Genomic DNA, 14,590 nt, shown 5'->3' with positions numbered 1-14,590 from the left:
GCAGCTTTGTGACTGGCCATTTCTTGTTCAGCAGATGAATTTAAGAGCTAAGTGAGGAGGCAGTGGCCAAGATGAGAAAGTAGGTGGACATTCCCCTGTACTCACGACTGGGGGACAGACTCAACAGAACAGAGGTGTTCCAAAGGACTATATGAAACCAGTATCCCAGGAACACACCAAGTTCATGGGTGGCAGCCCATCGGAGCCACACCAACCAGATCTTTCCAACAGAGGCCATGGTTCTGTAGTCTCAATCTTTCAGCTTCCGCTGGCTGAAAGGCAGGAGCAAAGGTGGGGAGTCTGAGTGAGTATGGCCAATGTCAGAGCCCAGAATCAGCAGCAGAGGAGGATGATGAGTAAACTCACCAGATGGTGCCCATCTGGCTTTAGACTTCGCTTCTGAAGACTTTTACTTTAGTAGTCAGTCTTCTCTTGGTTTCTTCTCTCTTCTTCCCATGACTTCTGCAGGTGGATATGCTGGGTGGCAAGGAGAGCATTTACAGAGTTTCTGGTTCTAGTGTCTTCATCCTTCCCACCTTAGTAATTGAGTTTTCTCTTCAACCCTGATCTGGGTAGCCCCTTTAGCTGCTCTGAAGGTGTAAGTGGGCATTTCTCCACTTTGTGGGAAGGTGTCATCTCCGGGGGACAAGAGCAAGACGCTCAGCTTATCCAATCCCATTGATGCCTTCTTTCCAGTTTGTCTAAGGGCTCCAGAGATCTGATAGTTGATGACAGACATTTGCTAAGAAGTCTTTGAGCCTACTGGCATCTAGAGAGAGACATCAAGACTGCTGGCTTGCTAGCCTTCTTAGTGGTGGGAGTTCTTAGCAGAGAGTCTGTGAACATGCCCAAGGAAGTGGACAAGCTTCACCACTGTGGCTGCAATGCAGCTTGGTGACGTTCAGGCCCACAAAACACTGAAGGGAGGGTGGATGATGCTTGCAGCTGTATGGAATCAGGCAGAAAACATTCAGGTCTTTTAAAGGTAGGGGCAAAGAGGGATCAAATCTTCAGTGTCCTAAACAGGAAAACAGTCAAGCCACCACTTCCTTTTCCTCTGACTCCAGCCCCAAGCTCTTCCCTGGGCCACAAATGGGAAAGCAGACCTGGATCGGAATGGTGACTTACAAAACATCAGATCTCCCTCTCCCTCTTGCTGGTCTGATTCTTCAGTGGAAGTGGCCAAGTTTTGGCTAAAGAGAACATTCAGTTCAAAGCTCTTAGAAAAGCTATTGAAAGTCAATTTGAGGGTGGAGGCAGAGGATGAGAGAGAAAGGGACTGGTGGGGAGAGGCCATACAGACAAGTTTTCAAACAAGAAGTACACTTTTCAGTACCATGAACTGCGCTGCAGTTGAGCAGTCTAGCCCTCAGGAGCCAAGGCTCTGGGCAGGTACTGGTGATCCATCTGTCCTCTCTGTCCTCTCTTAAATCTGCCTCCCATCCATGTCAGCTCTGGTGTCACCCTGCCCTCTAATGGCAATAGCCATTGGCAGAAAATAAAGTCTCCCAGGGAGAGATGGTTTGGGGAAAAAAAGCAGTGACTCCCCATGGGCTTGCAATTTTCACTTTATTCTAGTTACTGTTGGTCTCTTCAGGGATTTCTGTCTGTTTTTATATTTTTTAAGAGGCAAAACCCTAGCAATTTTTTTTGTTTTTGTTTGTTTGTCTTTTGTTTTCCCAGATACTCTAAACTCTCTAAACTTCACGTGGCATTAGGTGAGCAAACGTTTGCACGGCTGGCATACAGCACAGTGCTATAAACAAGCACAACTTGACACTGTGCCACAGGATCATCACAGATTTAAAGAAATACCACAGCATTCAAAACACAGATAAGGGCCACAGCAGGGAGCAGAGTTTGAAAGTGCCATGGTGGGTCAGATAGGGAGGCAAAGAAAAGAAAGGAGGAAAAGAGAAAAAAAAAAAGCCCAGCAAATAGAACTCAAGAACATCTTCATGAAAGATTGTACATCAATAGAGGAAATTCCCCAAGGCACTGCAGAGAAGTAGTGCAGAGTTAAAACAGGCAGAAGATTTCTGAAAAAGGGAGTGGGGTGGGGTGAGAAAATGGGAGCTTCCAAAGCTTCACTGCGTGTGAAAATATATGGGCTTGACTTTCCCGGAAAGGATCTTGGGCACTTGCACAGAGATGATCTCTGCCATCATTTCTGGAAAGTCCACGCTCACCATGTGCGACTTGATTAGCAGGTCAAAAGTGAATTGATGCAGCTCTCGTGCAATCTGCAGGGGGACAATAAGAGAGGGAGAAAACAGGGTTGACAAGGAGTTGGCTTCTTGTCAGGGTCTATCCCCGCATTCTTTGATTTCCTCCTCTTTCCTTCCATGTCCTTGGGCCTCCCTCTGTGTGTGTGTGTGTGTGTGCGTGTGTGCGTGTGCACATGCATGCATGCACGTGTGCGTACACACACACATGCACTAAATTGCCTCCAGGGAGTCATTGGAGGCTCCCAAGAGACCTCTTACACCATTGCAATCTCTCTGACTCAAGACTGGGTGTTCCTTTTCCCCAGCACACACACAAACACACACACACACACACACACACACACTCGCTCTCTCATACACACACACAAACGCACATGACTCGAGGAAAAGGGGGAAAACATCCAGGTCTGTTTTGTCTGCCTAGAGAACTTATCTACTCTAAGCCCCTTCTCTGAGTCCCAACTGCTCTGTTCTCAACTCCTCCACCTCTTTCACAATATCCAGCTGGGACACTGTGACCTGTGTGCCTTTCTTCTTCATTGAATTTTCTTCCTGGACCACACTCAAAGCCAGAGGGGAATGGAAGCACCTCCCAACAGGTGGTGCCAGACCTTAGAAGAGCATATTATCACTTGGCTCTATCAGGCTGTTCTCCCTGACAAAGCACCCTCCATCATTTGCTTACAGGCTGCACAGAGTCCAGGAGCTTGGTGAGCTGGTAGAAGCGCCTTGAGCAGGATGTGGGATTTTTTCTCTTGCATGCAATGATACGATCAAGTTCCTTGATGTAGTTCATTCGAAGTTCATCAAAGAATTTTTGATTTTTCAGCCCATCCACTGGAACTGATGTGGAATGAAGACAGAATGGGGAGGGGAAGCATGCCCACGAAGGAGCATTAGATAAAGCACCAAGTTTTCTGACCACAAACTTGACCCCCACCCCCACAGGGAGAGAACCATATACTTGGTTTCCTGTCACTTGAGGCCTATATGCCTGGGGCCTTCAGAAAGTCTGCCAGGAAGGTCTTAGGGAAAAGGCTAGCTGGACCCAGTGTGTAGGGTATCAAGTAAATAAAATTTACTGAGCTTTTCCATTCTCTAGACTTCTCATCTACACATTTCTTAGGACCTATGGTTTTACGCTGTTCACAGTCTGGCTCTGAATTAGAAAATTAAAACATGTGGTCTTGAATATCAAATTTTGTCTCCTTTCTCCCTCAAAGAGTCTAAGCACTCTGCTTAGAAGAGACATTAAAGAAATATTCCTTGGCTGCCAAATAAGCCCTCTCTGAGTTGCTTACACAGAGATTCTCTTTTTGGCAGAAGAGGAAATTCCTTCCAGGAGGCAATCCCTTCTGCCCTACAAGACATATAAGGTGGTCCTTGCCTGTTTCTATGGTAGAAGCTATGGAAAAATTCAGAGACCTGCTAAAACCAGACAAAAAGGCCTTGTACCAGAGAGAGATTGGGGGTAGGTGGGGATCTAATGGAGGTTGAATTCTAGCAAAGAAATTGGTCTCTAGCCATGAAATTCATCCTTGTTAGGAAAAAGGATGCTAAGGGAGAGTGGAGGAGGGAGGGTGAAAGAAGAAGGGAAATGTTCAGGAGCGGGCTTCTTCCCAATAATCCTTTAATGAAAAAAGCAGCTTCCTTCTGATCCCTTATGCCCCTAGGGGCATTCCCTGCCCTTCCAGGCACTTACTAATGCTAAAGAGCAGCAGTGCCTTCATGCACAGAAATTCCTGGGGGGTGATTTGGAGCCATCCAAACTCTTGAGAGAGGTGCTTCATTCGGACACACTGGCTGTACATCCGGGACTTGTGCATGCGGTACCTGGGAAGGAAACACAGAGGAAAAAAGAGGAGTAAGGAAAGGCTTACAATAAACCCAGAGAGAATATCTGTGGTTGCCCTCCCCTTTCCAAGTTCTCCAAGAAGAGCCTGCTGTTTCTCTTGCTGGTGCTTCAGTGACAAGAACAAAGTTGTTCTTTTTTTTTCCCCAAAATCGTGATATCCTGATAACTACTCATCTTCCCTGGCCAGGATATGGGTTAGCACATGGAATTTCCAGGTCCCCGTGCCCCTCCTCTTTCCTGATACAGGGACAGGAAAGCCTAACCAAATGAATACAGTGGGCCTGGCACATGGTCTCCCTGACTACAGTCCTAATATCTCAGCTGCAGCCAGAGCCAGAACCTGCCTCACAGACATTCAAACTTGGAGGATTTCTAGGAGACAGGCCTTAGAAATCAACTCTTAAAATAAGGACATCAGGATTCCCAAGTGACCATACTTCCCATATTAGAAATTTAATCATTTCTTTAAAAACTCCCAGAAAAGGAGATTCCCCATTGTCCCTTTAAATGAGTTCCAATGCTTATCAAATCAGCCAGAAAATATTTCTGAATGTCAAATCTAAATGTCCCCTGCTGAAGCGGAGCCTACTCCCTCATACACTGGCTGTTCCTTACCACAGTTTGGGAGTTATAAACACGTGTGAGCTGCTTTTATTATAGTGACTTGTGAACACATCATCACATTATCACCTATAAATTATATAGGGAAGTGGCCAAGGCTTGGACAGATTCTCGAGGGGAGCAACCTCTCTGTTCCATGACTGGCCATGACAAGCTCGTAAGAGAAGATACAGCATCCTCCTGCTAGCAAACCTTCCTGGTTTTCAACACTTCAGAAATTGTGTGTGTGTGTGTGTGTGTGTGTGTGTGTGTGTGTGTGAGAGAGAGAGAGAGAGAGCGAGAGAGAAAGAGAGAGAGAGAGAGAGAAAGAGGAGAGGGAGAGAGAGAAATTGATTTTATATCTTGTGGAGAAAGGAAAGGGAATTTGACACTCACTTAAGTGGTGAGTAAAAAGACCTCCCAGATTGGGTCTGAAGCCTGTGGTTTGACATTTTGGTCCCCAAACCACTAGCCTCGTTCACAGGCTAGGCAGGCCTGGTACTGGCTGGGTGGAAGCTCAGCACCCTATCTCAGAGAGATCTTGGATGGCCTAGAGAAAGAGGGAAAGGAAGGGCAGATAGTGTAGAAATATTCAATGCAGGCTGGAACCAAACTGGAAAAAGGAAGCATTTAGATAGTATCACAAGTCAACTGACCAAAACAATGCTGCTCCAAGCTCTTTCGCCCTAAGGAATTTTTTTTTTTTTTTGCGGTACGCGGGCCTTTCACCGCTGCGGCCTTTCCCGCTGCGGAGCACAGGCTCCGGATGCACAGGCCCAGCGGCCGTGGTCCACGGGCCCAGCCGCTCCGTGGCACGCGGGATCCTCCCGGACCCGGGAACGAACCCCCATGCCCTGCATGGGCAGGCGGACCCCCAACCACTGCACCCCAGGGAAGCCCGCCCTAAGGAATTTTTAAATAAGATTTACTGAGCCTTAGGGCATGGCCTTGCTCTGGTCTGTCTGTGCTTCCAAGCCTCTGTTGATGACAACACTGCAGTATTTTTACCACTGAAATTGTATTCCTGACATGAAGGATTGCTGTAATACTGCTGCAGACCCCAGGAACAGAGAAGGTGGAGAAAGGAGGGGAGAAAGGCAAGGGAAGGAATTCAAAGGGGAAAGGAATAAAACCTGAGGAGAAAAGCAAATTGAATAGGAAACAGCTAGAGGAAAGAAAGGGATAGAGTGCAGAAGGTAGAAAGCAAGGGGCAGGAATGGAATTCGGGAGGTGAGCAGAAGTAATTGGGATTAAAAGAGAGTGGAGAAGTGGGGAGACGAACATTGGAAAAAAATGATGAAGCACAGTGCCTGGCACATAGTAATTGCTCAAAAAATGATATGTTGGAAAGTGCCATTATGATTCTATTCACTATTCTACAGATGAGGAGTATAAGCCTCAGAGAAGTTCAGTAATTTACCCAAGGTCACACAGCTAGGGTTCAGGTCCATTACCCTCACAAACTGTGTTCTCCACAAAGAGGGGAGGAGAAAAGAAGAAAGCAGGGTTGATGACAGGGTTTGATGTCAGAGAGATCAGCAAATGGGTTGGCCCAGAATCCCTGTCTTTTTCTTTAGGCTTCCGTTTCCCCATTGGTAACTTGAGGAGGCTAGCAGCAACTGGTGACTTTCAACTGGAGAGGTACTGCTCCCTTAGTGGGTGCTAGAAATGTGTGGGGGCAGTTTGGGCTGTCACAGTGACCAGGATCCTATTTGGTATTTAGTGGGCAGGTACCAGGGCAGTTAAACACATTCCAATATGCAGGAATGTGCTAAACGATGAAAAACTATTCCTCGGAAAATGTCAACAGCATCCCTGCTGAGAAACATTGGTTTAGATGATTCTAGGGACTTTAAGAGCTCTTACATGGCGGGTTCCTATAAGAGGAAGGGGGTCTGCTATTTCAGGAGCCCTGGGGCTTGACATAGGACCCTGACTCTGTGGGGAATCCTGTGGTACCTTTTGATGAGGTACATGGAAGTGGACCAGATAGCTGAGGTAGGGTGCCACATATTTACACAGAGGTGGAAAAGGAAATGAAGATTTAGAAAATAGCCAATTATCACCTTGCAAAGGTTCACAGGTCTTCAGGCTCTGGATGGGGAGGGTAGTGCAGGTGCCCAGTAGTTGATTTAATCACTGGAGGGCAGCAAGAGGGTGGGTTGAGAGATGAACAGGAAGAGGGCTTTTTAAGGCCTGCTCCAGAAGATGGCATCATGGGTAACTCTTTGGAGATCTGGAAACCACAAAGCAGGTTGTGCCAAAAGCTCAATGGTTATTCTTAGCTTCTGGCTACGAGGACTGGCTGAGTTGGAAGAGGGCAGCTGGGGACGCTTATTTTCCCCCATATGGCACTGCTGTACTGGAAGGAACCACTGGCCTGTAGATTTTATTTTAAGGCTCTTCTGGGTTAGAGGGCTAGAGGGGAGGGAAGGTCAATTCCTTCCTGACCAAAGGAATTCTCTGTGGTGAGACTAGCTCAAAGTTCTTGGGAAGATTTTTCTGGCCAGCTCCATTCACAATGCCACAAGGGACCTCAAATAGCAGACACAGAACAGATTATCACTGTTAGGAAAAGAGAGTATCGGAAAGGTACTTCTTTTTTATTTCTTGCCCATTATGGAACAGACATTTCACATCCATTAGCTCCTATTTTAGCTGTCATAACAAAACCATTTAAGAAAGATTTATTTTATTAACAGATTAGGAAACTGCGGATCAAGGAAGGTAGGGTCTTACCCAAAGACAATGATGTAGGAAATAACAGAATAGAGGTTTCAGTTGAGAAAAGTACAATTTTAAAACCTGAGCTCTTGGCCAAATTCGTGAAGGCTAAATAGAGCTGGTGGCAGGGCAAGCATTTATTAAAACTGTTTTTAAGAGAAGGGATGTGGCTGGGCCAAGGTCACATGGCCAGAAAATGGTGGAACTGCACTTTCTCATCACTTACCATCAGGGGGCAGTATAAGAGCTAAGAGTTACACAGCCATACTTTGAATGCTGTTGCCAACATGCTCTAGCTGTTTGACATTGTTGGGTAAGTCACTTTATTTTGTTGAACCTAATTTTCTCCATCCATTATTTTTTTTTAAAGGGGAAATCAAGTTCTCATGAGTGCTCAATGAGAAAGGATTAGGAAAATATCTAGTATGGTCCTGGCACAAGGGAGTTTCTCAACAAGTGGTGACTGGCAGTAGCTTTTGATGGTAGCATAAGGGACCAAAGGAACTTCAACCCTCACAACTAGAGTTTCTCTGTTCACTCCCTATGTTTCTCAGAGTGAAGGAAAAGGACCCTGACATGAGGGTCTGAGATAAAGTAAAAGCAGGTCAGAAGCACTGCCAAATTACCAGTATTGAGTCTTTTTTTTAATTAGTTTCTGCTTTATAACAAAGTGAATCAGTCATACATATACATCTGTTCCCACATCCCTTCCCTCATGCATCTCCCTCCCTCCCACCCTCCCCATCCCACCCCTCCAGGCGGTCACAAAGCACCGAGCTGATCTCCCTGTGCTATGTGGCTGCTTCCCACTATCTATCTACCTTACGTTTGGTAGTGTATATATGTCCGTGCCTCTCTTTCGCTTTGTCACAGCTTACCCTTCCCCCTCCCCATATCCTCAAGTCCATTCTCAAGTAGGTCTGTGTCTTTATTCCCGTTTTACCCCTAGGTTCTTCATGACATTTTTTTTAATTCCATATATATGTGTTAGCATACGGTATTTGTCTTTCTCTTTCTGACTTACTTCACTCTGTATGACAGACTCTAGGTCTATCCACCTCATTACAAATAGCTCAGTTTCATTTCTTTTTATGGTTGAGTAATATTCCATTGTATATATGTGCCACATCTTCTTTATCCATTCATCCGATGATGGACACTTAGGTTGTTTCCAGCTCCGGGCTATTGTGAATAGAGCTGCAATGAACATTTTGGTACATGTCTCTTTTTGAATTATGGTTTTCTCAGGGTATATGCCTAGTAGTGGGATTGCTGGGTCATATGGTAGTTCTATTTTTAGTTTTTTAAGGAACCTCCATACTGTTCTCCATAGTGGCTGTACCAATTCACATTCCCACCAGCAGTAGTATTGAGTCTTGACTGGAAAAAGTGACAGCCTTCCCCTGTTCTCTCCTACCAATTGGCCTTTCAGCCAGGCAAAGCAACCTCAGATTGAGCAGGCTGGCTGGGCTTCTACTGCCTCACCTAAAGGTCAAATGAACCAACTCACACCGTTACTTACATTACCATCATCACCACCAACGAGGTCTGTGTCTATGTGAGTTCTGGACACATAAGCACTTACTCATTGAAAACCAGGTCAGGGGCAAAGTAGAGCATCCTGGAGTTGACATTGGTGAAGGACCGCCAGCCCATGGCAAACACCATAAGCCCCATCCAGGAGTACTGAATGACTGCCATCTGGTCGTCCACATGCAAGTTGCGGAAGCCTGGAAATAGGGCAGAGGCAGTGGTCAGACTGAGCACTGATGGGCTGAGTGAAGTCTGGGACTCGGCTGGGCTGAGAATTTCTGGCACTTGGGCTGCCCCTGTGGAGCCCCAGGGGCCATCAATGCTGCGGAGCAGGAGGAGAACAAACTATATGGTGGGGATAACATTCCTTGCACTCCCTACTTCATTGAGCTGCTCAAAAGAAACAGAGGCAAAAAGTGCACTGTCCATTGGAAGAGAATAATAATCTAACAAACACTTAATGACTGCTTACATTGAATTAACTCTTCTCTAAGCATGTTACTTATATTAATTCATTTAATCCTCACAAGAATCCAATAAAGTATATACTATTATTGTTCCCATTCTGTGAATCAATAAAAGTGAGTCACAGAAGGGTTGAAGAACTTGTCCAAGATCATAGGCTAGTAATTGGCAGATCAAGTTCCAAAGCCAGTCTGATTCCAAAGCTTTGATCTTCAGAAAGGCTCACTGCCTTTCCAAAGATGCAGTGTAATAATCATTTGTCTCACATGAACAGCACTTTTCACTTTACAAAGCTCTTTTCTAGCTATAATCTTGTTTGTACCCTCTAACAACCCTGGGAAAGGGATACTATTACATATCAGCATGTGGTGGAATGCCTTTGACAGCCATGCCTTCTGCACACCACCTTCAGGTTCCATCTCTTTGCTCTGACCCTTTTCCTGCCTCCCACTTCCTCTCTCTTGTTTTCTATTCAATAAATACCTGGTCCTGCTAGTTTCCTACTCTACTGCCATTCCTGCATACTGCCATTATTATACACAAACAGGCCCTTTATGACCTGCCTTCTTAGACTAATTTCTTACCATTTGCCTTCTCATAATTTAGGTTCTAGCTATTCTGAAAAACCCACAGTTTGCTGAGCATACACACACACACACACACACACACACACACACACACACATATACATCATGCCTCTAATTCTCTGCTATCTCTGCACAGGCAGCTGCCTTTCCCTAGAATGCATTCTTTCCTCCCCAGGCTTTCCATCTGATAAACACCTACTCATCTTTCAAGTCTTCACTGAAAGGCTACCTCCTCTGTGATGCCTCTTCCAACTCATCCAAACAGAAGACCTAGTGATTCTTCTTTTACCATCTTGCTGAATCTTAAGTAGCTCCGTCCAATTATAGCACTCATTACACTGTACTGGAATTTATCTATGCACATATCTGTCTCCTCCGTAAGACTTAGAACTTCTGGAAGACAGGGACCATTCCCTTCTTATTCATCTTTTCCTCTCTAGTATATAACACAGTTCAGATATTTGAGTAGGCGTTTGAGAAATATTAATTAGACTTAGGACCCTCATTATATTCATTTTATAAAATGAGAATTATAGATGAACTCCAAATTACCTCCCTTAAGCTCAGAGAACAGAGGCTCCCAGATGCTGCCTCCACATAGGTAGAACAGATATGGCTATGTTCTCCTGGAGGTTTCCAAATAGTTGGATACTTAAAGCATCACCTCAGAGCTCATCCCCTACCAGTGCCTCATTTATCTTCTCCCTAACAGATCCAGAATTATCTGAAATTTTGTCTTAACTACATTACTAGGAATGCTTACATGAATTTGGATAATGCTTCTAACTTTCCTGATGATGACCTCATTTAACCCTCACAATTACCCTAGAGTGTGGGCAATGTGACACTTATTTTTCCAACAAGGAATCTGAGGGCCAGAGAAGTTAACTGACTTCCCCAAGCTCATACAGACTGTATGTGGCCGAAATGGGACTAGAACCCAGGTGTTCTAATTCTCTTCTTCAGTGCGTTTCCTATACTACTGCTGAACAACACAGCTCAAGAACTACCAATGTCATGAGTTTTTTCTTAGCCATAGGCTCAGGTCTGAAGTCTACACTATCTAGACACATTGTTCTGTTTGGTTGGTTCTTGCCACACACACACCCTATTTACCCTTTTTTCCTTTAAGTCCCAAGACTACCAGACATCAGGATGCTAGAGTTCCTCACATCACCACCCTTGACTGCCATCTTATCTCCCAGGCGTGTGCCTCACATCTTCACAGGAGCTAGTCTGCTAACAGACTAGCTGGAGCCTCAGACCCCAGAATATTTCCTGCCTGAAGCCCTTCTGTAGCAGAGAATACCTGGGACTGATTCTTTCGAGCAGGAGACAAAAAAACAGGGTCAAGTATGGAACATCAAAGAATCTCTTTGGGAGGGGGCCTGGGAGCTTGAACCCTGAACCCCTGGGGTGGGAGGCAATGCGAATCAAGGAAAGCCTTGGTTGGTGAGTGTGTGAATATGAGGGTGCATGGGACGATGAGGATTAAACTGTACAAATACCAAGGAAGCCGTCAATACTGATTATTTTTCCCTCCCTGAGATGCCAGAGAACTAACAAAGAGGAGAAAAAGGGAAAGCTTAGTTTGGCTGTAATACTAATTAACGGTCCTTAGTGACAGCTGCTTAGAACTCAAGCCTAATTACTGTATATGCATCAACAACATAGCTGCTTCAAAAGCTGGGCATTAGAGAACAGAGTTAGGTATTGTAATCAGATTAGACCTATAGGAAAATTAGCCCGCTAATGCCCATCCTTTGAAGCAGCCTGCTCAGATAGTACGGCTATCAAGGGATGACTTGAGGAAGCAGTAGTTCCAGCCTACAGGTTTCCTTCAACATACATTCATTCACTCAACACCTATTTGGTGCTGCATTAGGCTGTTTTGGAGAAACAGAGAGAAGTAATGGTTTCAGGTTATGAAACACACCAAACAGGTTAGGGAGCAGAGGCTAACCTGAGATTCTGTTTTCTCACTAGAATCCAATCAACATCATTTCTTAGCAATCTTCAGTAGAAACCTACAGTCTCATGTCTAGTCTGGAAGAACATACCCAAAGAAAGGTCAGTTAGGAAATCTTTGCTGCTTAATTGCACCTGACAGCCAAGGTCTTCAAAGAAGACAATTCATCTATGGGACCCATGAATGAGCTTCTAGGAAAAACTAGTGGCAGCTTAAAATGATTTTAGTGGTTTAGCACTCAAGCTTGATAATAATGACCCACCATTTACAGAGCATCTTCTATGTTTCAGCTATTATACTAGATGCTCTTTATACCTAATTTCTGTGTTGATAGCAATCTGCAAGGTAGCAATTGTTCTACCATCTCTACAAATGAGGAAACAAGTACTGCAGACATGTGATTTGCTCAAAGTCACACAACTAGTGTATAGCTAAGATTCCAAGCCAGATACACCTGATTATAAATATACTGTGTACATACAGTCTACTCACCCTCCCTCAATAGTTATCATTTACTAATGTACCAGGTGCTATAGTAGGCAATTTACATATACCATCACTATCACAGAAAACTTCACAACAAAATTGATCTGAGTAGGTACTTAGCACAGTACCTCTCAAAGGACAGGAACTCAGTGTGTTCAATGAGCAAATAACTTGAATTAGTATAGGTGATTATTGATAATATGAATAACAGTTCTAATGAATGTGGTACTTGGCTTTCTTTTGAAACTATTCTTTAAATTACTCAGGGTCAGAGATCATTTCCTTAGACAAGCTAGATGGTGAACTGATATGAACTTGCAGACTTGTTAATATAAGGAAAAGGCTTCCCGCCCTGGAGGTTAGGCTGAGGAAATCCAGTGGCTCCCAGTTGTACAAATTGTGCCATAATGCTTTGCACCAGTTTATTGTTAAGACCGTCAAACTAGAACTCAGAGGGTGTGAGCCCAAGCTCTGGCTGCCTTTGGTAAGTGCCCAAATGGAACAAGTTAATTAACCTCTCTGAACCCTATCATTTGAAATGGGACTGAAAGTCCTTATGATTCATAGGACTGCTATGAGGATTAAGTGGAATCATATATAAGAAAAGGTTCTATCCTATAAAATGAGACATTAAGCTGTCTGGCAACTGTTTGGAAAGATTAAACTGAATCTCTGTTAGACACATGACATCAGGACACCCAGCTGAGTAAGTGATAAGAATTAAAGCAACTTTTTCTTTTCTTCCTTTTTTTTTTTGTATTTTTTTCTTCCCTGTGTGAACTCTCTGTTTTCAGCACAGTGTATATGCAGCCAGAGTCCTTGGGCGTTCTTCCCAGGGATCTAATTGGCTAGTCAACCACAGCTTTCCAAGCTACGAAGGTGTTAGGGACAATCTGGTAGCTGTAACTGGGCCTTGTGAGTTGGAAAGACAAAAAGGGGACTTGACAGTCAACGTGCAATGTCTTCCAAGGCAGCAAGTCCACATTATGACCCAACTGGCCTTGGATAAAGTTTTGGTCCCTCACTGTAAAGCCCGAGGCTAGAGAACTACAGGAGTGCTACACAGACTATGGGTAGAGTTGGATGAGGAGGGGATTTGGAGTTAGGAGGGGACGTGGGCTCAAGTTCTGGCCCTGATACCTTCTGAATGTGCAACTGTAGGCAAGCACATCACCTCTCAGAGCTGCAGTGTATTTATCTATAAAACAGGGAAAAGAATCCTACTTTACAGGATTCTTATGAGGATCAAATCAGGTAATACATATGAAACTGCTCTGTTCACCATAAATTCCCATCTGATTGGCAGTTATTATTAAATGGCAGGTTAATCTTTGACTCCACAAGGAGAGGTTTGGTTGTTGATGTTTCAAAAGAATCTTTCAATCATGGAAGTTTAAGATTAAGAGAACCCTTAAAGAGTTTATGCTTCTCTTGTTTCCCAACTGTGTTCCCTAGAGCACTAAGATTCTGCAAGAGGGATCTGAGGCTTCTCTAGTGTTAATGAGGGAGAGGCACTGGCTTTAAATCAACCATCTCCACTTGGATCTGTGCACCATGTTTTTGAGAAATAAAGAGTTTGGCTGCTAAAGGAACGTTTGTGAATTGTTGGATAGAGGATCTCTGGGGCTTCTTTAAGCTCCAATATTTTAATAATCAGACCTTTCCAAACAACAGATGGCCAAGAGAGGAAGGGAGTTCCCCGTCACTGGAGGTATCCATGCAGCAGTTAGAAAAACACTTCATATTTCTTTCACTATCACCTAATGTTTCCTTCCACTATGATGATGCTAAGGTAGTTTATTTTATTTATTTATTTATTTTCTTTTTTGGTCGCATGGTGTGGCTTGTGGGATCTTAGTTCCCTGACTAGGGATCGAACCCATGCCCCAAGCAGTGAAAGCATGGAGTCCTAACCACTGGACTGCCAGGGAATTCCTTAAGGTAGTTTAAAGAGCACAAAGAGTTCCTTGAAGTAAAACTGGAAAACCATCAGTTTAGTCCAAACCACTTTTCACACATTGTACAGATGGAAAAACTGAGACCCAGAAAGGGAAGGGATCACATAATGAGTTTCCAGCAGAGCTAAGACTAGAGCCTAACTGTTCTGACTCCTAACCCCATGTTCCTTCTATCATACCATATT

General features: G+C 44.3%; 1 protein-coding gene across 1 annotated transcript in view; it reads right to left on the bottom strand.

The window, feature by feature from the left end:
* Window positions 1-2,087: 2,087 nt before the first annotated feature.
* Window positions 2,088-14,590, bottom strand: part of AR (androgen receptor) — a gene marked incomplete at both ends in the record, with an annotated part of 171,872 nt that continues 159,369 nt past the window's right edge. The window contains 4 exons of the mRNA XM_079727036.1: window positions 2,088-2,243; window positions 2,914-3,071; window positions 3,931-4,061; window positions 8,993-9,137. Coding sequence (XP_079583162.1) covers window positions 2,088-2,243; window positions 2,914-3,071; window positions 3,931-4,061; window positions 8,993-9,137 — 590 coding nt within the window. The remainder of the gene's footprint in view (window positions 2,244-2,913; window positions 3,072-3,930; window positions 4,062-8,992; window positions 9,138-14,590) is intronic.

Source organism: Hyperoodon ampullatus, assembly GCF_949752795.1.
Source record: "Hyperoodon ampullatus genome assembly, chromosome: X".
NCBI lineage: Eukaryota > Metazoa > Chordata > Mammalia > Artiodactyla > Ziphiidae > Hyperoodon > Hyperoodon ampullatus.
The sequence above is the reverse complement of the archived record's forward strand: the minus strand, read 5'-3'. Positions and strand labels throughout refer to the sequence as shown.